The sequence below is a fragment of the Tiliqua scincoides genome, chromosome 2, assembly GCF_035046505.1.
Source record: "Tiliqua scincoides isolate rTilSci1 chromosome 2, rTilSci1.hap2, whole genome shotgun sequence".
In the NCBI taxonomy this organism is placed as follows: Eukaryota; Metazoa; Chordata; class Lepidosauria; order Squamata; family Scincidae; genus Tiliqua; species Tiliqua scincoides.
The window spans coordinates 249099789-249120426 of record NC_089822.1 but is presented as its reverse complement, the minus strand read 5'-3'; the positions used below and the strand labels follow the sequence as shown (position 1 = coordinate 249120426).

Here is a 20638-nt window from a genome sequence, read left to right as displayed (position 1 = left end):
TTTGTGGGTGGGGGGGGGGGAAATACATGTTCCTGGAAACTATCTTTAGCCAGGGTGACCAGATACAATAGAGGACAGAGTGCCTATACCTTTATTCAGTGGTTCTCACACATTTAGCACCGGGACTCACTTTTTAAAATGAGAATCTGTCAGGACCCACCAGAAGTGATGTCATGATCGGAATTGACATCAAGCAGGAAAATTTTTCACAATCCTAGGCTACAATCCTACCCACACTTTCCCAGGAGTAAGTCCCATTGGCTATCATTGTTAAAAGCATATGCAGAGTAAGTCTTTTAAATGTACCGATCTGTAACCTTTCCCCAATGCAGCCACATGCTATGATAGCATAAAGACTTATTATATTAAAAATAAATTATTGAAATGAATGGGGACGCACCTGAAATTGGCTCGCGACCCACCGTGTGAGAAACACTGTCAACCATTGTATAGAAGAGGGAATTTGGGCAGCTTTTCATATCCTTCCATACCGTCACAGTCCAACTGGCTGCAGCTCCTATTGCGACTCCGCAGCAGAGAGGGCGCTGTGACAGCGCAACGCCCCTCTTGGTGCGGAGCTCTGCCGGCCCTTCCTCAGCTCCTGGCAGCGAAGCTGAAGGGCGTCCCGCTTCCGCCAGTAGCTCTTGAGCTCCGAAGAGCCTGGGAGTGAGTGTCGCGTGCGCTTCCAAGGCACGCGCAGCTCGCCTGCTGCAGGCATGGCTCTGCCCAGCTCAGCTGTGAAGCTGCACAGGATCCTCGCCCACTTCTCCCAGGAGCTCAGCCTGGCCTTCGCTTATGGGTCTGGGGTCTTCCAACAAGCTGGCTCCTCTGCTGGGGAGAGTGGAGTAAGTGGGGCAGGGCTTGAGTCCTGCTGGGTTGGGCGCCCAGGTTTGGAGGGCAGAGCCTCTGGGGGCACTTTTATCTGGGGAGGGCAAGTTTCTTTTGGGCCCCTTCCCAAAGGGGGAGGGGACAAAAGTGCAGGGGAGGGTGATGATGGGGTGGGCAGGGGGCAAAACAGGGCAGAGGGGTTGGCAACCCCCAGAATAGACCTTGGAGCCCAGGTCTACTTGGCTTCCAGTGCACACCTGCTTGTGTATTGTCAGCAGCTAGATACGGTAACCCAGAAAACCAAATGCACTCCTAAGGCCCTCTAAAATCTTTCACATATAGAAAATCATTGCAGAAAATGAGCATTGTTGTATTGAGAATCGCAGTAGAATGGATAGTGTCCTGTGTGCGCCAAAAGTGACTTCTGTGGCACCTGTAGCCCCACAGCTGTGGCCTTGAGCTCCAATACGCTCCTTCATGCTAAGCGGATCCACAAGCCAAAGAGCTACAGTAGCAGGCTAGTTTCCTCCCAGACCTGATGCTGTGTTAAGGAGTGTCATATATGCATTCCTTGGCCCGGCGTGTATGGCTTGTGGTAGCCGCACACCCAGCATCTCACCTGTGGTAGCAGCTGCACACCCAGCATCTCACGTGGGCAGCAAGTCCAGGGGAGATAGGAAAGTATAAGATCCCAGGAATTTCTGGGCCCCCTTTTTGACCCTGGATACAAATTACTCCCTTTACCCCCCCCCACTTGCCCTGGTAGAGGGGCAGGAGCGAGCTCCCCATCCGACAAAACTCAGCAAGTTCTCAAGCAGCCCTTAGTTCCAACTCAAGTTTCTGCCCTTTCCCAAAAGATTCCTCTCTGTAACTTTCCTTTTTTGTTTGAGCAGTAACTAGGGCAGAGCCTGAGGTATGCCCCCAGGCTCAGCCCTAGTTACAGAGAAGGTGCTGGCAGCTTTGCACCCCTCCGTTCTTTCTCCTGTGGAGGCTCCCCTTCAAGGAGCGAGCACCTTCTCTGGGTAGAACCCAGAAGTGACATCACGATGCACATGACATCATGATGTCATGACATCTCTGCCTCAGGCTCCAGCATGGAGTCACTACTCTGTGAGCAATTGCACCTGTTTCACATCAGACTGGACAAGAACAGTGAAAAGCAAGCCCTTATCTCCACACCCTGCACTTAATTGCGCTTAGCAATAATTTCAATGGCAGACAAAACCAGCCTCCATTTGGATTTGGGGGGGGGGGGATTCTGGAGAACTTGAGTCTGGGCAACCTTAATCTGGGGGTCAGCTTTTTCTCTGAAATTTTGTTCTCATTGGATAGATGGCTTTTCCAGTATGATGAAAGCCTTGGTTGATTTTGTTTTGAAATCAGTACACTCAAAGCTGAGTGACCAGTTTAGTTGTAACATAAGCAGCTTCCTTATGGTGGGAGTGGAATTTATTGCACTGGGTAACCCCTGCTAACTGGGTAAGAGGCACTTTTCAAGTGGGTACTCCTTTTTTATTTAGCAGGGGGAGAGTAACTGGCCCACCTCACCCCAGCAGTGTCTGTTCTAGTGGCCGTCAGCTGGTGTTCTTTTGTTTCTTTTTAGATTGCGAGCTTTTCTGGGACAGGGAGCCATTTAGTTATTTGATTTTTTTCTGTAAACCGCTTTGTGAACTTTTTATTGAAAGCGGCATATAAATACTCATCATCATCATCAGTGGAATTCTTAGGAGTAGCTGTTGTTAGAAGGTTCTGGTTCAGGGTTTCTATGTGTTACGTACATTTTAGTACCAAAATGCTAAGATTTGAGTTTCTGTTGTTCAAGTGTGCCTGTATCCAGGCTGTAACATTTACAGGCAGTGTTATGGATGTGGGCAAAACTGGCTTCATGAGCTTTTGCTTGTGCATATCTGTGGAAATAGATATTATTCTCATATGCCTATCTTAAGCCATTTCTGCTCAACACTTTATATATGCAACAGGGATCAAATGTGTACACCTGTGGGCCAGGCAGAAATGGGTTAAGGCAGTGTTTCTCAAATTGTGGGTCAGGACCCATTAAGTGGGTTGTGAATCAATTTCAGGGCCCCCCCCCCTTCATTTCAATGTGTGTGTTATTTTTAATTTAGTTACATGATGCTGCCGTGGTATGTGACTGCATTTGGGGAAATGTTACAGATCTATAGATTTTAACTTGCTACTAGGTATAAGCTTTTAACAATACTAGTCAATGGGCTTACTCCTAGGTACGTGTGGATAGGATTGCAGCCTTTGGGATGTTTGGAGAATTTTTTTAAAAAATACGATCAGCCACTGCTAGAGAGGTTTAGGAGGGTTCTTTATTTGAAATAATTTTTTAAACTTATACTTGTTGTAAACTTTTACTTGCTTTGATTTTTCTGTATGGGAAATGTTAAAAACTTTCCTGCTTGATGATGCCACTTCTAGCCATGACATCTCTTCCAGGTTAATGGTATCACTTCCAGTGGGTCCTGGCAGATTGTCATTCAAAAAAGTGGGTCCTGGTGCTAAAAAGTTTGAGAACTACTGTCTTAAGGAGTTTTGTTTTCAGATTGTATGTTGAGGTGTCCTGTTTTGTATGGGTTAGAGATACACCCCTCTAAATGCATTCTTTTCTTTTATAGAACAATATGTTGGACTTTATATTTGTTGTGGATGACTCTGTGACGTGGCACATGACGAACTTGTTAAAGAATCGGAATCATTATTCTTTTCTAAAATATTTTGGGCCCAAACCGATCACTAACATTCAGAACTCTGGAGCAGGGATTTATTACAATACATTAGTGCCTTGTAATGGCAGGGTAAGTAATATAGTTTGTATCTTTGAGGAACCCCAAGTCATAAAGGGCATAAAGTCAGATATCGGCTCTTGTAGGAGAGCTGTAAAAACATTTGTTCTGCTAGGGATGGATAGCTGGGAATGAAAATGGTTTTAGATATCACCTCCTGCTTGTGAAAACTGCAGGTATTGATTTTATGGGAAATTATGATTTTTGAAAAATTTTATTACAAAATGCATTGCGAAAGTTTTTTTTAGGCTTTGGATAAAAGCACAATATAAACTTGAATGAAGAAACAGTTTTATAGTACATTAGCATCCATTCATATTTCAGAGATTGTATCCCCATTGTTAAGCACATATGCAGATAGAGAAAGAAATGAAAAATACTGTCAAAAGAGATACCTTTTTGTGATTCAACTTTCATTTTTTCACATTACAGGTAATAAAATATGGTGTTATAAGTACTGATGCTCTGATTGAAGATCTGCTTCGGTGGAAGACCCTCTATGTAGCTGGGCGTCTGCAGAAGCCGGTACTTGTTCCAATTATCTGTCTGTTTCAATTAACCAAAGACCATAGCAACAGGGACCTACTGGAGGCTGTCGGAAATAGTGTCAAAAATACAGAGAGGTGGGCGATATTTTATTGCGGTGGTAGCTAGACCATGTGCTTGCATTGTAAAAACTTTTGGAGTGTTGGTAAAAGAAAACCCACATATTAAGTTAAACTTTAAAGATTTCTGTATGCAGATTGCTGGACTGTTGTCGTTAGCATGGCTTTCTTAACTGGACTAAGAGGCACCTTTAATGGTTCTCTTATAAAGTATTTTTAGCAGGAGGAGAGTAACTCCTTCTACCCAGTGTAGGAAGCCAGCACATCACCCCAATGATGAATCTTCTCCCATGCAGTGGGCGGGGCAATGCCCTGGATGGTGGGTGTGGTGATGTACCATTGCCCGGCCTCTGCTGGTTTTTTGGCTATAACTTTTGGTAGAATAAAGATATTTCAACAGGGTTTGTTTCATTGCATTCTGCATGAAATTACGCTTCGATAGATATATAACATGATGGTATTATTCGAAAGTACCAAGATTTGAAAAAGATTGACCAGTGGTGATGTCACCCCCCATGTGCGTCACCCAGTGCGCCCTGCACCCCCAAGCAATGCCACTGATGCCTCCTTTTCACCTCAACATAGTATATTTTTCAGCAGTTGTTTGCTGGTGTCACTTGTTTGTATCTTTTTAGATTGAGAGCCATTTCAGATGGGGAACCATTTATTTTGGTTTGAAAACTGGTTTGGTTTTCACCCTGAGAAATAGAATAAATATTAATATGGCTACCAGGTGTAAAATACAAGCATTCAGACCCTCAGTTTACATAGTGTGGAAATCTTTCAGCCAAAGTCTAAAGGGACAGCAGAGCCTTGTCATAAGCATTACTTCCAGAAGTGCCAGAAGATTGGAGGATAGCAAATGTCATGCCTACTTTTAAAAAGGGAAAGAGGAAACTATAGGCCGGTCAGCCTAACATCCATACCGGTTAAGATGGTGGAATGCCTCATCAAAGATAGGATCACAAAACACATAGATGAACAGGCCTTGCTGAGGGAGAGTCAGCATGGCTGCTGTAAGGGTAAGTCTTACCTCACGAACCTTATAGAATTCTTTGAAAAGGTCAACAGGCATGTGGATGTGGGAGAACCCGTGGACATTATATATCTGGACTTTCAGAAGGCGTTTGACACGGTCCCTCACCAAAGGCTACTGAAAAAACTCCACAGTCAGGGAATTAGAGGACAGGTCCTCTCATGGATTGATAACTGGTTGGAGGCCAGGAAGCAGAGAGTGGGTGTCAATGGGCAATTTTCACAATGGAGAGAAGTGAAAAGCGGTGTGCCCCAAGGATCTGTCCTGGGACCGGTGCTTTTCAACCTCTTCATAAATGACCTGGAGACAGGGTTGAGCAGTGAAGTGGCTAAGTTTGCAGACGACACCAAACTTTTCCAAGTGGTGAAGACCAGAAGTGATTGTGAGGAGCTCCAGAAGGATCTCTCCAGACTGGCAGAATGGGCAGCAAAATGGAAGATGCGCTTCAATGTCAGTAAGTGTAAAGTCATGCACATTGGGGCAAAAAATCAAAACTTTAGATATAGGCTGATGGGTTCTGAGCTGTCTTTGACAGATCAGGAGAGAGATCTTGGGGTGGTGGTGGACAGGTCGATGAAAGTGTCGACCCAATGTGCGGCGGCAGTGAAGAAGGCCAATTCTATGCTTGGGATCATTAGGAAGGGTATTGAGAACAAAACGGCTAGTATTGTAATGCCGTTGTACAAATCTATGGTAAGGCCACACCTGGAGTATTGTGTCCAGTTCTGGTCGCCGCATCTCAAAAAAGACATAGTGGAAATGGAAAAGGTGCAAAAGAGAGCGACTAAGATGTTTACGGGGCTGGGGCACCTTCCTTATGAGGAAAGGCTACGGCGTTTGGGCCTCTTCAGCCTAGAAAAGAGACGCCTGAGGGGGGGCATGATTGAGACATACAAAATTATGCAGGGGATGGACAGAGTGGATAGGGAGATGCTCTTTACACTCTCACATAATACCAGAAGCAGGGGACATCCACTAAAATTGAGTGTTGGGCGGGTTAGGACAGACAAAAGAAAATATTTCTTTACTCAGCATGTGGTCGGTCAGTGGAACTCCTTGCCACAGGATGTGGTGCTGGCGACTAGCCTAGACGCCTTTAAAAGTGGATTAGACAAGTTTCTGGAGGAAAAATCCATTATGGGGTACAAGCCATGATGTGTATGCGCAACCTCCTGATTTTAGAAATGGGTTATGTCAGAATGCCAGATGCAAGGGAGGGCACGAGGATGAGGTCTCTTGTCATCTGGTGTGCTCCCTGGGGCATTTGGTGGGCCGCTGTGAGATACAGGAAGCTGGACTAGATGGGCCTATGGCCTGATCCAGTGGGGCTGTTCTTATGTTCTTATGTTCTTACTTCCCCTTCTCTTCTACCGGATCAGTGGTTCCCAACCTTTAGGAGTCCACAGACCACTGAGGCAAAATTGGAACCATCATGGACCACTTGCAAACCCCCCACCCCCAGCACACAAAAATTTGTAACAGAGATGATTTATTAGATTTATCCTTTATAGAGAAGATATGTGGGTTGCTGCTGGCTGCAGGCAGTTCATTTTTCACCCTTTCTGGTGGTCCGTGGGGAAGTGTCTCCTGAGTGAGTGGCCCCCCTTGGACCACCAGAGAGGGTGGGGAACTGACTGCCTGCAGCCACAGCTGATACAGAAGTGTCAGCTGTGGTTATGGGTGGTCTGTTCTCTACCCTCTCTGGTGATCCATTGGGGAGCGCTCACTCAGCGAGATACTGGAAGTGGTTAAAGACCACTTCAGTGGGTCTCGCGGACATCCTGTGGCCCATGGACCATAGGTTGGGAACGGGTATATTGGATGGAAGTGTCACTCATTCAAGAGTCTTCTGCACTGTAATATTTTTTTCTTTCTCACATCTTGAAAAGAAGTCAAGTGTGGCAATTCACTTACAAATGTATAAAGTAGGTCTTGGACCTTCCATAGTGCCAGCACTTCCTCATATGTTGTGAATCTTTTAAATGTTCCATGGTGTATTATACCATTGTGTTAGCATCTTGAAAAAAAATTCCCTTAAACAAAATGAAATGGAGGGGAGGGATTGGATTTGTTGGTTTCCTTTTGAGTTTTTCTTGCTGATGCCTGTCCTACTTTACATCTTTCAGGTGAAAATTCTTACCCAGAACGAGAATGGGAAGCTCCAGGCTGCCCTTGCCAACAACCTGAAGAGTGCAGTCACAGCAGCCTTTCTTATGCTGCCCGAAAGTTTCTCCGAAGAAGACCTTTACATGCAGATTGCTGGCCTCTCTTATAGCGGTTAGTATCGTTTTCCATTCATTGTTCTTGTCCTGAGGAACTGGAAAAGGTTAGTAAGCTTCGATGAAGCCTCACATGCTTCCTGTTAATGCTTGATGTCTTTCTTGTGTGGCTCTTGTAATAGTATTAACTATTACAACTTAATTCTCCATGAAAGGAAAAACCAGCACAATAAAGCACTATACCAACCATTGACATCATCTTTTCCCAGAGGAACCTGCTCTTTTTCTGTGTCCCTGCTCTAGGGTCCCTCTGCTGTTCTAATGTATGGTAGATCATGATCTGGGCCATAGCCCCTTTGACAAGGGTGCTAAGGTTGTCCCTCTGGAGAATGTTCTTTTCAGTCCCTTGCTCCTTTTTTGGGCAGGGCCGCAGTCTTTCAGAAAACCTCCAGAGCTCTTTGGTTTTTGAAGAATTGTTGGTTCTGGTCCAAGCAGATGTTTCCAACTTGTTTGATGTATGGTGGTGGAGTTTTTAATGTGTATTTTTAAAATTCATTTGTAAGCTATAGATCTGCTAAATCAAACCAACTCAAATGAAATACAGGCGTGTCCTCGTATCTGCGGGGGTTCTATTCTGGAACCCCCCCTGCTGAGGTTAAATGAAACCACAGGTACAGGCAAATGCCTCCCCCCAATCTGTCCTCTAAGCCTAGCAGGGCCCAGAGGCTGCGGACATCTGTGGCCTCTGCCGGACTCAGACTGGGTTACGGCAGCTAACAGTACCCTGGACCGAGTTGCAGCTGTTTTTTTTTTAGGAGGAGTCTAGGAGTCCTAAATTCCATCAGACTGGCAACGCTGGCTCTCGAGTTAGGAGTTCACCTTCTTTCAACAATTGCATGGGCTTTAACGTTTAGATTCTGGCTCCGCCTTCATCTGTCACTTCCATCTGATGCCCTTCTTAATGACCTGCTAAGAGACCCTTTTTTGTCTAGTTGGTTTCAAAAAATTGACTCCAAGTTGAATTCTTTAGATCTTTCCTTGGAGTCTTTAGCAGACCTTGATGTCAACAGTGCCTACAAGCTTATTCGAACTAGGCTCTGGGAAGCAGAGTTTGCCTCCCTTTCCACTGATATGAATCCAGTATGTTCTCCCCTTTTTTTTGGTTACTGTCCCTTACCAGGTCAGCCTCCCAAATATTTTGTTACCCTAATAAACCCCTCCCTTCGAAAGGCTTTTATGATTGCGCGTTTCAATATTTTCCCTTCTTCATATCACCTTGGCAGATTTTCCCATATTTATCGGAACCTCAGATTATGTGCCTTTTGTCATCTTGAACCGGATACGCTAGCATATTTTGATCTGTTGCCCAGCGCACTGTACACTTCGAAAGCTGTACTTGGAGCCTTTTTTATGCCATCCTGTAGGTCCATTTATTGACCCCCTTTTTGTTCTGCTTAGCGATAATCAAGTAAATATTACTAAGGCAGTTGCTAGTTTTTTGTCTCAAATTATTAAAATATCCCTCCCTTCCTAAAAATATCTTTTTTTCTCTTTCCCTTTTCTATTTTTGGACCACTTCCCTCTTCCCTGCCTCACTATGTTTTTCTCTAGTGATTGTTATAATTTTGTTTTGTTTATCTTCTTATTTGTTATATGCCAATAAAGGTTGTGAAGTGTAGAGTGTGTGGCTCAGACTGAGCCTTAAGGTTTAAAAAAAACAACACGGATTCCAGTTTCTCCATGAACTCGGAAGTGATGTTTTTAATGCCTTATAAGACATCGGGAGGCCCAGAGAAGCCCTTAAGGGTTCATTGTGTTAAGAGCTTGCAGTCATAGTTAGGAGACTATGTGTGTCTATGTGTCTTTCTGTTGACAGTATGATTGATTCTTTGGTTGGGAGGGAGGATTCAAGATGGCCACCTGGTAGGATCCCTGCTACTGTGCCCCTGTTTTATGCCCTGATATTTCTCTTTAGTTGGATCCTTTGACTCTTTTTCCTCCTCTGGATGCTTCCTGAGTCCTGGTAGAGCAAAGCAACACTACCAGTTGTTTCCAGTCTGCACCCTTGTCTTTGGATTACAGTGGATTTTAAAAAGTTGCTTCGATGGGGAAGAGGAGAAGGCATAAACACTCCCCTGGACAGGGCAACTCTCCTACCAAGTCAACCAAGCAGCTATGCCTGGAGGATCTCCCAGCATGGTCAGACACAGTAGGTGAGCTCATGAATCTCGCTTCTCCCAACAGATATGAAGCTCTTCATGTTTCCAAATCAGAGGCAGAGAGGAATTACCAGTCTCGCTTCAGTCATACTGGCATGGCGTCAGCCTGCCCTCCCTCACCCACCCTTTCAGCTCCCTCTCCACAGGACAAGCAGTCATTATCTCAGCAGAACGGTCCCAGTAATTGCTTCTTGACCTTGTTGGGCGATTACAATATTATCATTGGAAACACGCTTCTTTTTGTATGCAAACAGCTTAATACTATTCTTGCCCAGCTGGACTCACTTCACAAGGCCGTTCAACCACCTTTACCTTCCCTCTCTGCTCAAGCTCTGGGTCTGAACTTTAACAAGCCAGGGGAAGCTGAACTGCTGGGGCTGCGTGAGAATCTGGATTGTGGAGAAGCTGCCTACCGTTTGTTGAAAAATCAGATACTGCTGGAATTCCAGGACTCTCCCATTCATGGGGCGCTGGGCCAATAAACTGAGGGCAAAAGACTCTCTATGCAGATTATTACACCTTGATCCATCTCAGGCTGACTGTGTTGATCTGCAGGAAATCATAAAACTCCCTTGGATTCCCCAGTCTCCAAATTGGACCCGGCTTCTTTTGAAGTTTGGCACCTCTCAGATCCCAGGCCAGCTGCATGGGAAGAGTTTGTTTCTTCGGTCCTTTGACATTTTCTTGCGGAGGGTGTTTGCTGACATGATTATTAAACCTCTGCTCCCAAGGTACAGAATGCAGCCTCCCCCTCCTCTCCTTCCATCCAGCCTTGCACAGGCTGGCTCTGTGCCCAGTCACTGGAGGAGAGATAATCGCACCCAGAGCGTGGGAGTTGCCAATTGCTTTTCTCCTGATTCAAGCCCCTTGGTGCTGCCTAGTGCTAATGAGTTAAAGGCTGCCACTGACTCTTTGGGAAATGCTTTGCTTCACTTGAAATCTTCACTGCACAAGCCACAAGCTTTTGCTTTCTCCCAGCCAGTTAATTCAACAATTGGCTGTTCAACAAGTGCAGCTTCTAATAGCGAATGGCAAGTCCAGCCTTCTGGCGCTAGCACCGAACCTCAAGCACCAGACCAGGCACATTCTTCGTTGATACCTGAGATGGTGGGAGCTCAGTCACCCTCCGTCTGCATACCCCCCCTAACTGGAGCAGCTGAGTCCATGAATAGCTCTCCTTCTGAAGCCTTTAAGCCTGTGCTGATGAATGAATCGGCCAGTGAGGTGGACTATCTCATTGGAGTGGGTTTGCTGTGCCATTCAACTAACTTGGAGGAGGTCTTGCATCATGTTGTGGCTATCCAACAATTGCCTAGAGACTCAGCCCAGGTTTTGTCATCTTCCCCAAGTTCATCACAGCCTAATATGAACTCCTTAACTAAAGCCCTGGATGGGGTACCATCAGGGGCAACGTCTGCTGTTCCCTGTGATGAGGAATTGGAATCAGCTCTTGAGTCCTGTAAAGCTTTGCCAGAGATTCCTGGCTCCCACCTACCCTCCAGGTTCCTTGGGGACAGAGAAGTGAATGGCCAAAATTCAGGTTCAGCTAACGCAATTACTACTGACCTCCCAATGCATTTACCTACTGATGACCATTCACTCATTCCAAGGGCGCTCCCAGCCCCCAAAGGCCCCTTGTCAACGGAACAAGGCCCTAGCGCAGATCCTCCTGCATTGGTGGCTAAAGATCTGAAAATGGAATTACAGCTGGAGGGGGATGACATTGTGGAGGGTGCCATCAGTGCCTTTAAGGAACTCACAAGACCAGAACAACTAAATATTATCAGATCCCTGGACAGGGTTAAAGCAGAACTTCTCAATTATAATACGGAAACTTTGACCTATGAAATCCATTCTCTGACCCTTCCAGTGCCAGCATCTGCTCTTCAATCTGCTTCAGAAGTAGCCACTGAGGCAATTCCCGTCCCTTATTCTGTGGATTTTACACCATCTCCTGTGACCAACTTAGCCCTGAGTAGCTGCATGTCTCATTATCCTTCTGGTGCTGAGTGTCCATCAGGAAGCAAAGATTGACTAATTAATGCTTCTCCAGCCCCTGCTACTTCTTCCCAACTAAGAATTCTTTCCTGGAACATTGCAGGGTGGAAGAATAAGAAAAATGATAGCAGTTTCTTAAGCTATCTCAGAACGTTTGGTATTATTCTGTTGCAGGAGACATGGGTTTTGGACCATCTGTACATCCCTGGCTACAAGGCTTTTGCAGTACCTGCAACTAAACCCACCTCTAATGGTCATCCTTCGGTGGGTTTAGCCAGCCTTGTACTGAAGCGGTTTAAGTCATGCCCTTTAGACATCCTTCCAGGTTGTTGTAAGATACAAGCACTGAGGGTGTCTTTTGCAGACATTGACTTAATCTGCATCAACACCTATATTCCTCCTTTGCTTAACAGCTTACAAAGGACCCAGCTCTGGAATGATCTATTGACTTGTATGAATGAGCTTAAAAGGGCCCACCCCCATGCTGAAATTCTTTTGCTGGGTGATTTAAATTCGAGGGTGGGGAACTCAGCAGAAATCTTCCACAGAGCCTGGGATGTGGATGATGACAGCTCCCTCCCCCCCATTTGTGCACTAAGCAGGTGGTCCAAAGATGCACACTATAATGCCAACGGTATGGCCCTTGCTAAGTTTTCCATTACCACTAACATGATTTGGCTTAATGGTCTAAAAGAATTCCCCAATGCTGATGAATTTACTTTTGTATCCTCTTGTGGCGCCAGCGTTGTGGATTACATTTTGGTATCCACTAAAATGAAGCATCATGTGAAGGATTTTACCATTGGGGACGTAACCTATAGTGACCATTTACCTTTAATCTTGGTCCTTGATTAAATCTTGTGATGGAGCATTCTGGGAGTGTTCCATCACAAGCTGAGGTAGAGCCAAATCTAGAGTGTAGGTATAAAATTGTGGCTAACAGTGCTCTTTCCTCAAACTTCCATCGTTTATGTACGGAACCAGCAAGCAGAGATTTTTTATCGGCCATTCGACAGGACTCTGATCCCTTTGTTCAAATCAAATCCTTTGCAGGTTTTATTGGATACATTTTTAAGGCCCTGAGTACCAGGCCCATGTCGGTTAAGACATGCAGTGCTTTTGACAAAAAGGATTGGTTTGACAGTGAATGTAGGGATCTTAAGATGTGTATCAGGGCTTCTTATTTAGATTTTAGAAAGTGCAATGACCCCAGTTGTTTAGTTAAACACTCCATTCTCAAAAAACAACTAAGAGTTTTATTGACAGAGAAAAAGAAAAAGTTTGTTTTAACTCAATGGAACAAGCTGCATCAAGCGATTCAACACAAAAATAATAAACAATTTTGGGCAGTTGTAGCGGGTTCATGTAGATCAGAAACATACGACCCTGCTATTATCCCTTCGTCCACATGGGTTCAACACTTTACAGATCTTTTTTATGATAAGAGCAAATCCCCGGACACCTACCCAGACTTCACCTCTGTGGATCTGCCTATCTGGCCTCCTGTGACCCCTGATGAAATTAAAGAGCTAATTATGCAGTTGAAGCCAGGGAAGGCCGCAGGGCCAGATGAAATACCACCCAAGCTTTTAAAAGGTGACCCAGAATGGTGGGCCCAGTTACTTGCCCACTTTTTTACAATGATTGACAGCTCTGGCCTATTACCCAATGCCTGGCTTACAGCAACAGTCGTACCTATTCATAAAAAGGGTGACCCTACCATACCAGGAAACATTCGGCCTGTTAGTTTGCTTTCTGTACTAGGTAAGATCTATGCTAAATATCTATGCAATAAACTCACTCTCTGGGTTACTTCGCAAGGCATCTTAGGCCCCAAGCAATCTGGCTTCTGTCGGGGCAAATCAACTTTGGATAATTGCCTGATCCTGTCTCATTTGGCCTATAAGCAGGTCAGGATATGCAAGGCTCGTCTTTATGTAGCCTTCCTTGATTTGAAAGGTGCCTTTGATTCTGTGGATAGGGAGCTTCTTTGGGCCAAGTTGGAAGACATGGGGATTGATAAAAGATTACTGCTGCTGATTAGGTCCCTCCATCTAAATACCTCGTGCAGGGTTAGATGTTCCTGGAGGGGGAATGTAACTCACTCCATCATCACTAACAAAGGGGTCAAACAGGGCTGTGTCTTGGCCCCCATGCTTTTCAATCTATTTCTAAATGATCTTGCCCCTTCCCTGAAGGAAGTAGATGGCCATTGTCCAAAGCTTGGCGCAAGCCAAGTGCCACTACTTCTGTACGCGGATGATGCAGTACTGATATCTCGTACTAGGATTGGCCTGAAACGTCTGCTCAGTCGCGCCACAGAGTATTTTTTGACCAACAAATTGCAGATCAATTATGCTAAATCTAAGATAATGATATTTGCTAACAGATGGAAAGCTTTTAAGTGGTCTTGTAATGGCAACAAAATGGAACAGGTTAAGCATTTCAAGTACTGGGTATCAACTTCCATTACAGACTCACTTGGGCTTTTCATCGCAAGGCAGTGCAGAACGCATCCAAACTAGCTCTCTCAGCCATTTCCCGTTTCTTTTTCACCTGCGGCAATGGTTATGTTCCGGCCGCTCTGGAGGCGTTTAAGGGAAAGGTTCTTTCCCAGGTTCTTTATGGCTCTCCTGTCTGGTATAAGGCTATTAACCAACCACTAGAATGCATCCAAGCCTCCTTTTTACGGAAGATTTTGGGCTTACCCAGGTGCGTTCCCTACTTGGTCCTGTGTCTCGAGGTGGGGTTAATTCGACTAAGGACTACTGTATGGTTAAGACTTCTGAAATTTTGGTTTAGGATTTTATTTAACCCCACCTCTTCTGATCTAATGCATCAATTATTATCTGATCCAGTCCTGCCTATAGAGATCACTGATCTTCTAACTAAAATTAAGTCAATAGGGCTGGACACTGCAGAGTTAGGTATGATTGGTTGTGATGCAGCTTACAGAATTGTCAAAGGAAGAATTCTGGATATCGAACAACAAGAGCTGTTTAGTGCCGCCAGAACCACATGTTCTCCACTCCATCTTCATATTCCAGTCAGTTTTGGGAAACCGGCCTCCTTCTTTTACCACCTGGAGTGCCCACAGGCCCGGAGAGCTTTCACACTGGCAAGGTGTAACGCTCTTCCATCAGCCTTGTTAACAGGCAGGTTCAGCGGTATCCCCTACTTAGAGAGGAAATGCAAGTGTGGTAGGGATTGCGTTGAGACTTTAATGCATACCTTTTTTTACTGCCTGCTACATGATGTGTCACGCAAGAAATTTCTAGGTCCATTGCTAGCTAGGATGCAGGGCTGGGAGGATTCAACCATGCTTCAGTCTCTCCTTTCCACTCCTGATCCTGAGACTCTGGATAATGTTGCTTCCTTTTTATCTGGGGTAATAGCCAGGCAGAGCCCTGGGACTCTGGGCAGCGACTGATGTTTATGCTTATGTTGTGTTGTGTTGTCTTTGTATATTCCTGTTTTGTTCTGTTCTTTCTCTGTATTTTATGCCAATAAAGATCTTACTGAACTGAACTGAACCTGATTCTTTGGTTTAGGTGACTTCAGGATGATAATTGGAGAAGACAAGTCAAAGGTTATGAACATAGTGAAGCCAAACATCTTGCATTTTCAGAAGCTGTACAGTAACATACTTCAGGATTGCCCACAAGTGGTTTACAAACACCAGCTTGGCATGTTAGAGGTAAGCTGTTGGTGGTTATAAATTGTTTTTAAAGTTTTAAAGTATCTTGTTTTAAATACTTTATTTTTTACTAATGTCCAAAAAGTCACATGTGCTGTAGGTTGGCAATGTGTTTTACTGAGGCTGCGGTCCTGAACAGTTACTGGGGAGTAAATCCCTTTGGATTCAGTAGGACTTCTGAGTGGATATGTATAGGATTGCACTGTTAAGTATGGCATCTTAGTTTCATCTTAAAATCTTGCAGTTTTGCTTTTTTTTAAAACAAAAACACAACTGTCTGTTACTTCTTCTTAATCTTCAGATTGATAAGAGTCCTGAAGGTCAGTTTACCCAACTCATGGCTCTACCGAGGACCTTGCAACAACAAATAACGTCCCTCATGGATCCTCCAGGGAAGAACAGAGATGTGGAAGAGATTCTATTACAAGTTGCCCATGATCCTGATTGTGGATTAGTGGTACACCAGGGTAGGTTTACTTACTAATCCTAACAGTCTTGTTTGGGGAGCGGACTCTGCTGATGGGTTTTCTCACTTTCCCTTCCTATCAATATTAGTATTTCTTCTTCCCCACTGCTGAATTGCAGACTGCTTTTGAAAGTCCCCTTCATTTCAAAAAAGCAGTTAGCCTAGCGGCACAAAGGCTGCTGTTCAGGAAATGCAACCCCAGAGCGTTGCATGGGTCTTTGGGTCACAACCAATTATAGTATTGGTGCTTTCGAAAGAACATGCCATTCCTGAGGTGGTTGTGATGAAGAGTAAGATAAAGAAAAAGGAAAAAGAAAAAAAACTCTCTGTAGAATTTCTGAATAAATGTGCATTAAAAAAAATGGACATAGCCTAGCTAAGGTTCAGCTGATGTTAAGCTTTACTGATTTCATTTGGGGAGAATTAAGCACATAGTTGACACTTTCATGTTTTGGAGTCCGTGAGAGGCCAAAGCTTAAAAGTATTAACCTTGGCAGGAGTGCACCCAAAGTGTTTGTATTTTGCTTCTCAAAGAGTGAACCTTGAAAACTCAAAACTCAGGAGGGAAGGTGGGAGAGATGGATGGATGAATTGCTTACCATGATTTGCTGCTTGCTATAATGCTCTCGTGCTTGTCTTTCAAACCATACTGATGCCTGTTCGGAAAACAAGGCCAATGAACTATCAAGTTAGTTTTCTGAGTAATAGCTAATAAGTGACCTTGCTGTAATTGCAAGTATTTGTTTGGAAAGAAATGTGCTCTGTGGCTGTGCTCCTCAAAGAAGAGAGGGCTGATACCTGCATGAGCTGTGAGGCCTCAGAATTATATTTTATGAGCATCTTGCTTATGTTAAAATCCATGGAATAAATCTACTGGAAAAAAATGTTTTTAGGATAGCTTCCAGGTTACTCTATCACAGGGGTGCCAAACCCCGGCCCGGGGCCACTTCCAGCCCTCGGGGACTCCCAATCCGGCCCTCAGGAAGCCCCCAGTCTCCAATGAGCCTCTGGCCCTCCGGAAACTTGCTGGAACCCGTGCAGGCCCGATGCAACTGCTCTCAGTGTGAGGGTGACTGTTCAACCTCTCACGTGAGCTGTGGGATGAGGGCTACCTCCACAACATGCTGATTCACATCCGTGATGCAGCAGTGGCAGCGAGGAAAGGCCAGCCTTGCTTTGTGCAAGGCCTTTTAGAGGCCTTGAGCTACTGCAAGACCTTCATTCATTCATATAAGTTTCATCTCTAATGTATTCATTTATGTAAATTTATTCAATTTTTAAATGTAAATTAATTCTTTTTTCCCCCGGCCCCAACACAGTGTCAGTGAGATGATGTGGCCCTCCTGCCGAAATGTTTGGACACCCCTGCTCTATCATGATGGTTTTACTGTATTACCGGGGGTGGGTGGGACGGGACTTGATTTGTAATCTGTAAAAAAATAAAATCATGGATAGCTCTGTTTATTCTTTCTTTCTAGGCATTTCTGGAATTGTGAGATCGTCCAGTCTAATTCAGAGTGTTAAAACTATCCTAACGGCTGGTAAGAGCATGTGGTGTCATCTTAACATTTGAGGAAGGTCCATTTGCCAGGATAATTCTGTTACAGACATGATAATGATCTTGCCTAAGAAAAGGCTGGAAGCTGTGAGAAATTGAACAAGGCCAGTTGATTCAGATACTTTTAGAACCACCTTCCCCTATCCCACTTAGGTTCAGAAGCTGTAGGAAAGGTCCCAAAATGAAAGTTCAGAAATGCGTTCCACAGATCAGGGCATTAAGGAGTAGTTAAAATAGATTGACAGAGGAAGACATTGTCAAATACTATAGGAATTTAACATAAAACGGACAGATATTGCCAGGTTATGTATAGCGTTGTATATGGGTTGTTACTAAAGTTGTTGATTTTAACCTTTAAAACTTTTAATTTGTAGTTGTGAGAAAATGATATTCAAGAATGCTCACAACAAAAGAGACACAGAAAATTGTTGAGCAATGTAAAGCTTAAGGCAGAGGTTCCCAATCTTACTGTGGTCATGGCGTCCTTCTTTCACAGTGGCCTCTTCTTCCTGGCTGTCTCACAGCACCCTTGGGAGTTTGCCGTGGCGCTACACCACTTGGGAGCCACTGGCTCAAGGGGTGACAGTATTGTAATAGCCTCTCAAATGCATTTAAACATGGGCCAAGTCATCTCAGCATATGGGAACTTCTGCAGTCTGACGTCTCAGATAAAAGGGCTATTAAAATTCTTTTTTGTTCTTCTTAAGTCTTGGTTTCTTGTCTTTTAAAGGGATGAAAAAATCTGTGACTTACTCTGCAAAGAAGTTATACAAAATGTCCAAAGGATGGCTGAGGAAGACATGACTTTTGTGATCGTGGACGCTTTTTTTTTTTTTGGCACATCCACTAAACTCTCCTTTGGCCAAAGGTTATGCGGATTCTACTTGTGTCATTATCTTGCCTTGGAAAGTTCAAGAATATGCTCAGGCATGTTTATGCTATTTATATAGAAACAATCTTCCACACAAGATAAGCAGGGGAGATTTTCAGTTTTCTATCTTCAGGAGTAACTTGATTTTGGATTTTTTTTGTGTGTGTACCAGTTAAATAGTTATTCTTTTCTAACCTTCCACAGTCAAGTGTGTTCAAATATGGTGTGTTATGCATTTAATGCCTTCAAAATGTCCCACTTCACAGATTTTGTTGTTTTTTAGTCTTTTGATCATCCAGTTTGTATTTAACAGCTCTTCTGCAGAAATGACTAAACATTTTTGCATCTCTCTTTTGCCAGGAACTTGCCAAGGTCTCATTGTACAGTGCAAGAAACACTAAACAGCACTGAAATGAATTCTTTTACTTTTTATTTTACCATTATTAAGAATGCTTCGAGACCTCTTTTCAACCAAGTATCTCAAATGGTTTCCTGTCCCAAAAGGGCTCACAACTTTCAGTGCAAAACAGTCACCAGTGAGGAGCCACGGGAAAAAATGCTGTGCTAGGCTAAATAGGAACAGTAGCTCTTCTACAAAAATATTAGGACCAACATCTTTAAAGGTGTCTCTTTGCCCAGTTAGCAGGGATATGCTTGTTTGTTTATTTGGTGGTCTTGCTGTGCAGAGTTTCATGCCCACGCAACTCTGAAAAAGGTCGGCCATTTTTAAGGCATCGTGGACAACACTATAATAATTCAAAGCCCTATGCTGGTGAGCAGGTCATCTTTCGAAAGAACGTTGGGTTATAGTTGAGCTTCTGGACCCAATAATGGGCGGGTGTTTAAAATTATATGCTTAGATTCTCTTGTGTTGCCAGTTCATAGGATGCTCTTGCTATCAGCCTATTCTTACAATCGGGGAATAATTTTCTTATGTCTTAGTGTAGGTCATCTTTTTCTCCTAAACTTCTTATGCATTGGTGGATTTCCTTTGTGCCTCGGGGTCTAAAGTTCTTTGTATTTTTCTTCAACAAGGAAAAACCCTTAGATGTTACTATTGTACTATGTCAAGAGTACTATGTAGTACTATTGTACTATTGTACTATGGCTTCAGCTGGTGACATTGATTCTAAACATAACCTTGCATAGGATAATGTGATTCACAAGCAAGTCCTATACTGCACATGGGTGGAGGGCCCCAGGGTTATATGAGCTCACTTCCAATTGACTGATCCAACAAGTTGGCTTCTGCTATTTGACATGGATATCCTGTGTCAAGTTGTTGGCACAGCTGCTTTGTGCAGCATGTTTTGGAACACCTGTGTTAAGAAGGTGACTGCCAGGTTTGCGATTATAAAGAAAGGAATTATTCTGTCTAGCTCAGCGGAGAGAGGGGGTGGAGTAATAATCTGCATACTCAGTGAGACTTACTGGAAAAGAAAAAACAAGATAGGTAACCATTCCTGCTAGCCATATTGCCCCTTTTAGGTGCAGGTCGCTTATGCAGGGCTGTTGCATCCTTCTCCTCTCCCAACAAAAATGCAGGTGGGAACTCAGTATCCACTGATTTGGTATTCACTGATTTGACTTGCCACTGATACTAAGGCCGACCTTTAAAAGCCTTGTAACAAGGGGGAAAAGCATCAAAATCCAATTTCCTACCTTTGCGTTGTTAAATAATTATAATTTCATTCCACTAGATTCCATTATTCACCCCATCTTGTGTCTAAATGTGGTATAGTGTCTATACCAATGCATTCTGGGGTGACAATAGAGGAGCAAGAAACCTGGGAGTGGGTCTTTAAAGCCACTTTTTCACTGATTTGGTATACACTAATTTTTTTTTTTAATCCACTGAGGATTCCGAAATGGAACCCCAGCATAACAAGACATGACCTGTATGCTGTGTTTTCCTTTAGGGAAAGGGGTGGGGGCATTGTCATCTTCCTAGATGTTCTCTTTCTGAAGACTGGGTAGTTAGTTGCTCCTTAGTGAAGGATAACGGTTGCAGAAATTCAGGCTGCAGACTGCACTTGGAGCAACTAATGAATGAATTTTACAAAAAGACAATGATTGAAAACAATCTTGCCTGTGTATTCAGTTACCTCTCGTGCCTTGGGCTGGAAGAGATTCAGGTGATAGATCAGGTTACCTGACACATGGTCAAGTACTGTTCTTCCCAATCTTTCTTCTTTTTGAAGGTTGTCTCCCAGGGCAACCGTTCCAGTGCCAAGCCTGGATTGGAAACCAGACCAAAATAGTTCCAGAGTATTGGTGACATCAACTAATGACTAGAGTTGAGGTGTCATCACCTGCTTTGGAAGTCTTCCC

General features: G+C 44.0%; 1 protein-coding gene across 3 annotated transcripts; it reads left to right on the top strand.

Annotated features, from left to right (window-relative positions):
* Positions 1 to 658: 658 nt before the first annotated feature.
* On the top strand, positions 659 to 19399 carry TAMM41 (TAM41 mitochondrial translocator assembly and maintenance homolog). 3 transcript variants are annotated; one of them, XM_066617994.1, is made up of 8 exons: positions 659 to 845; positions 3471 to 3650; positions 4071 to 4163; positions 7406 to 7556; positions 15267 to 15412; positions 15714 to 15879; positions 17357 to 17419; positions 18167 to 19399. In XM_066617994.1, the coding sequence occupies exons 1-8, from the start codon at positions 717 to 719 to the stop codon at positions 18238 to 18240; spliced, it is 1002 nt and encodes a 333-aa protein (XP_066474091.1). In that variant the 5' UTR covers positions 659 to 716; the 3' UTR covers positions 18241 to 19399. The 3 variants fall into 3 exon arrangements, with proteins under 3 accessions (XP_066474091.1, XP_066474092.1, XP_066474093.1); XM_066617995.1 differs by lacking the exons at positions 17357 to 17419; positions 18167 to 19399 and adding an exon at positions 17198 to 17276; XM_066617996.1 differs by lacking the exons at positions 659 to 845; positions 3471 to 3650; positions 4071 to 4163 and adding an exon at positions 4189 to 4261.
* Positions 19400 to 20638: the final 1239 nt, after the last annotated feature.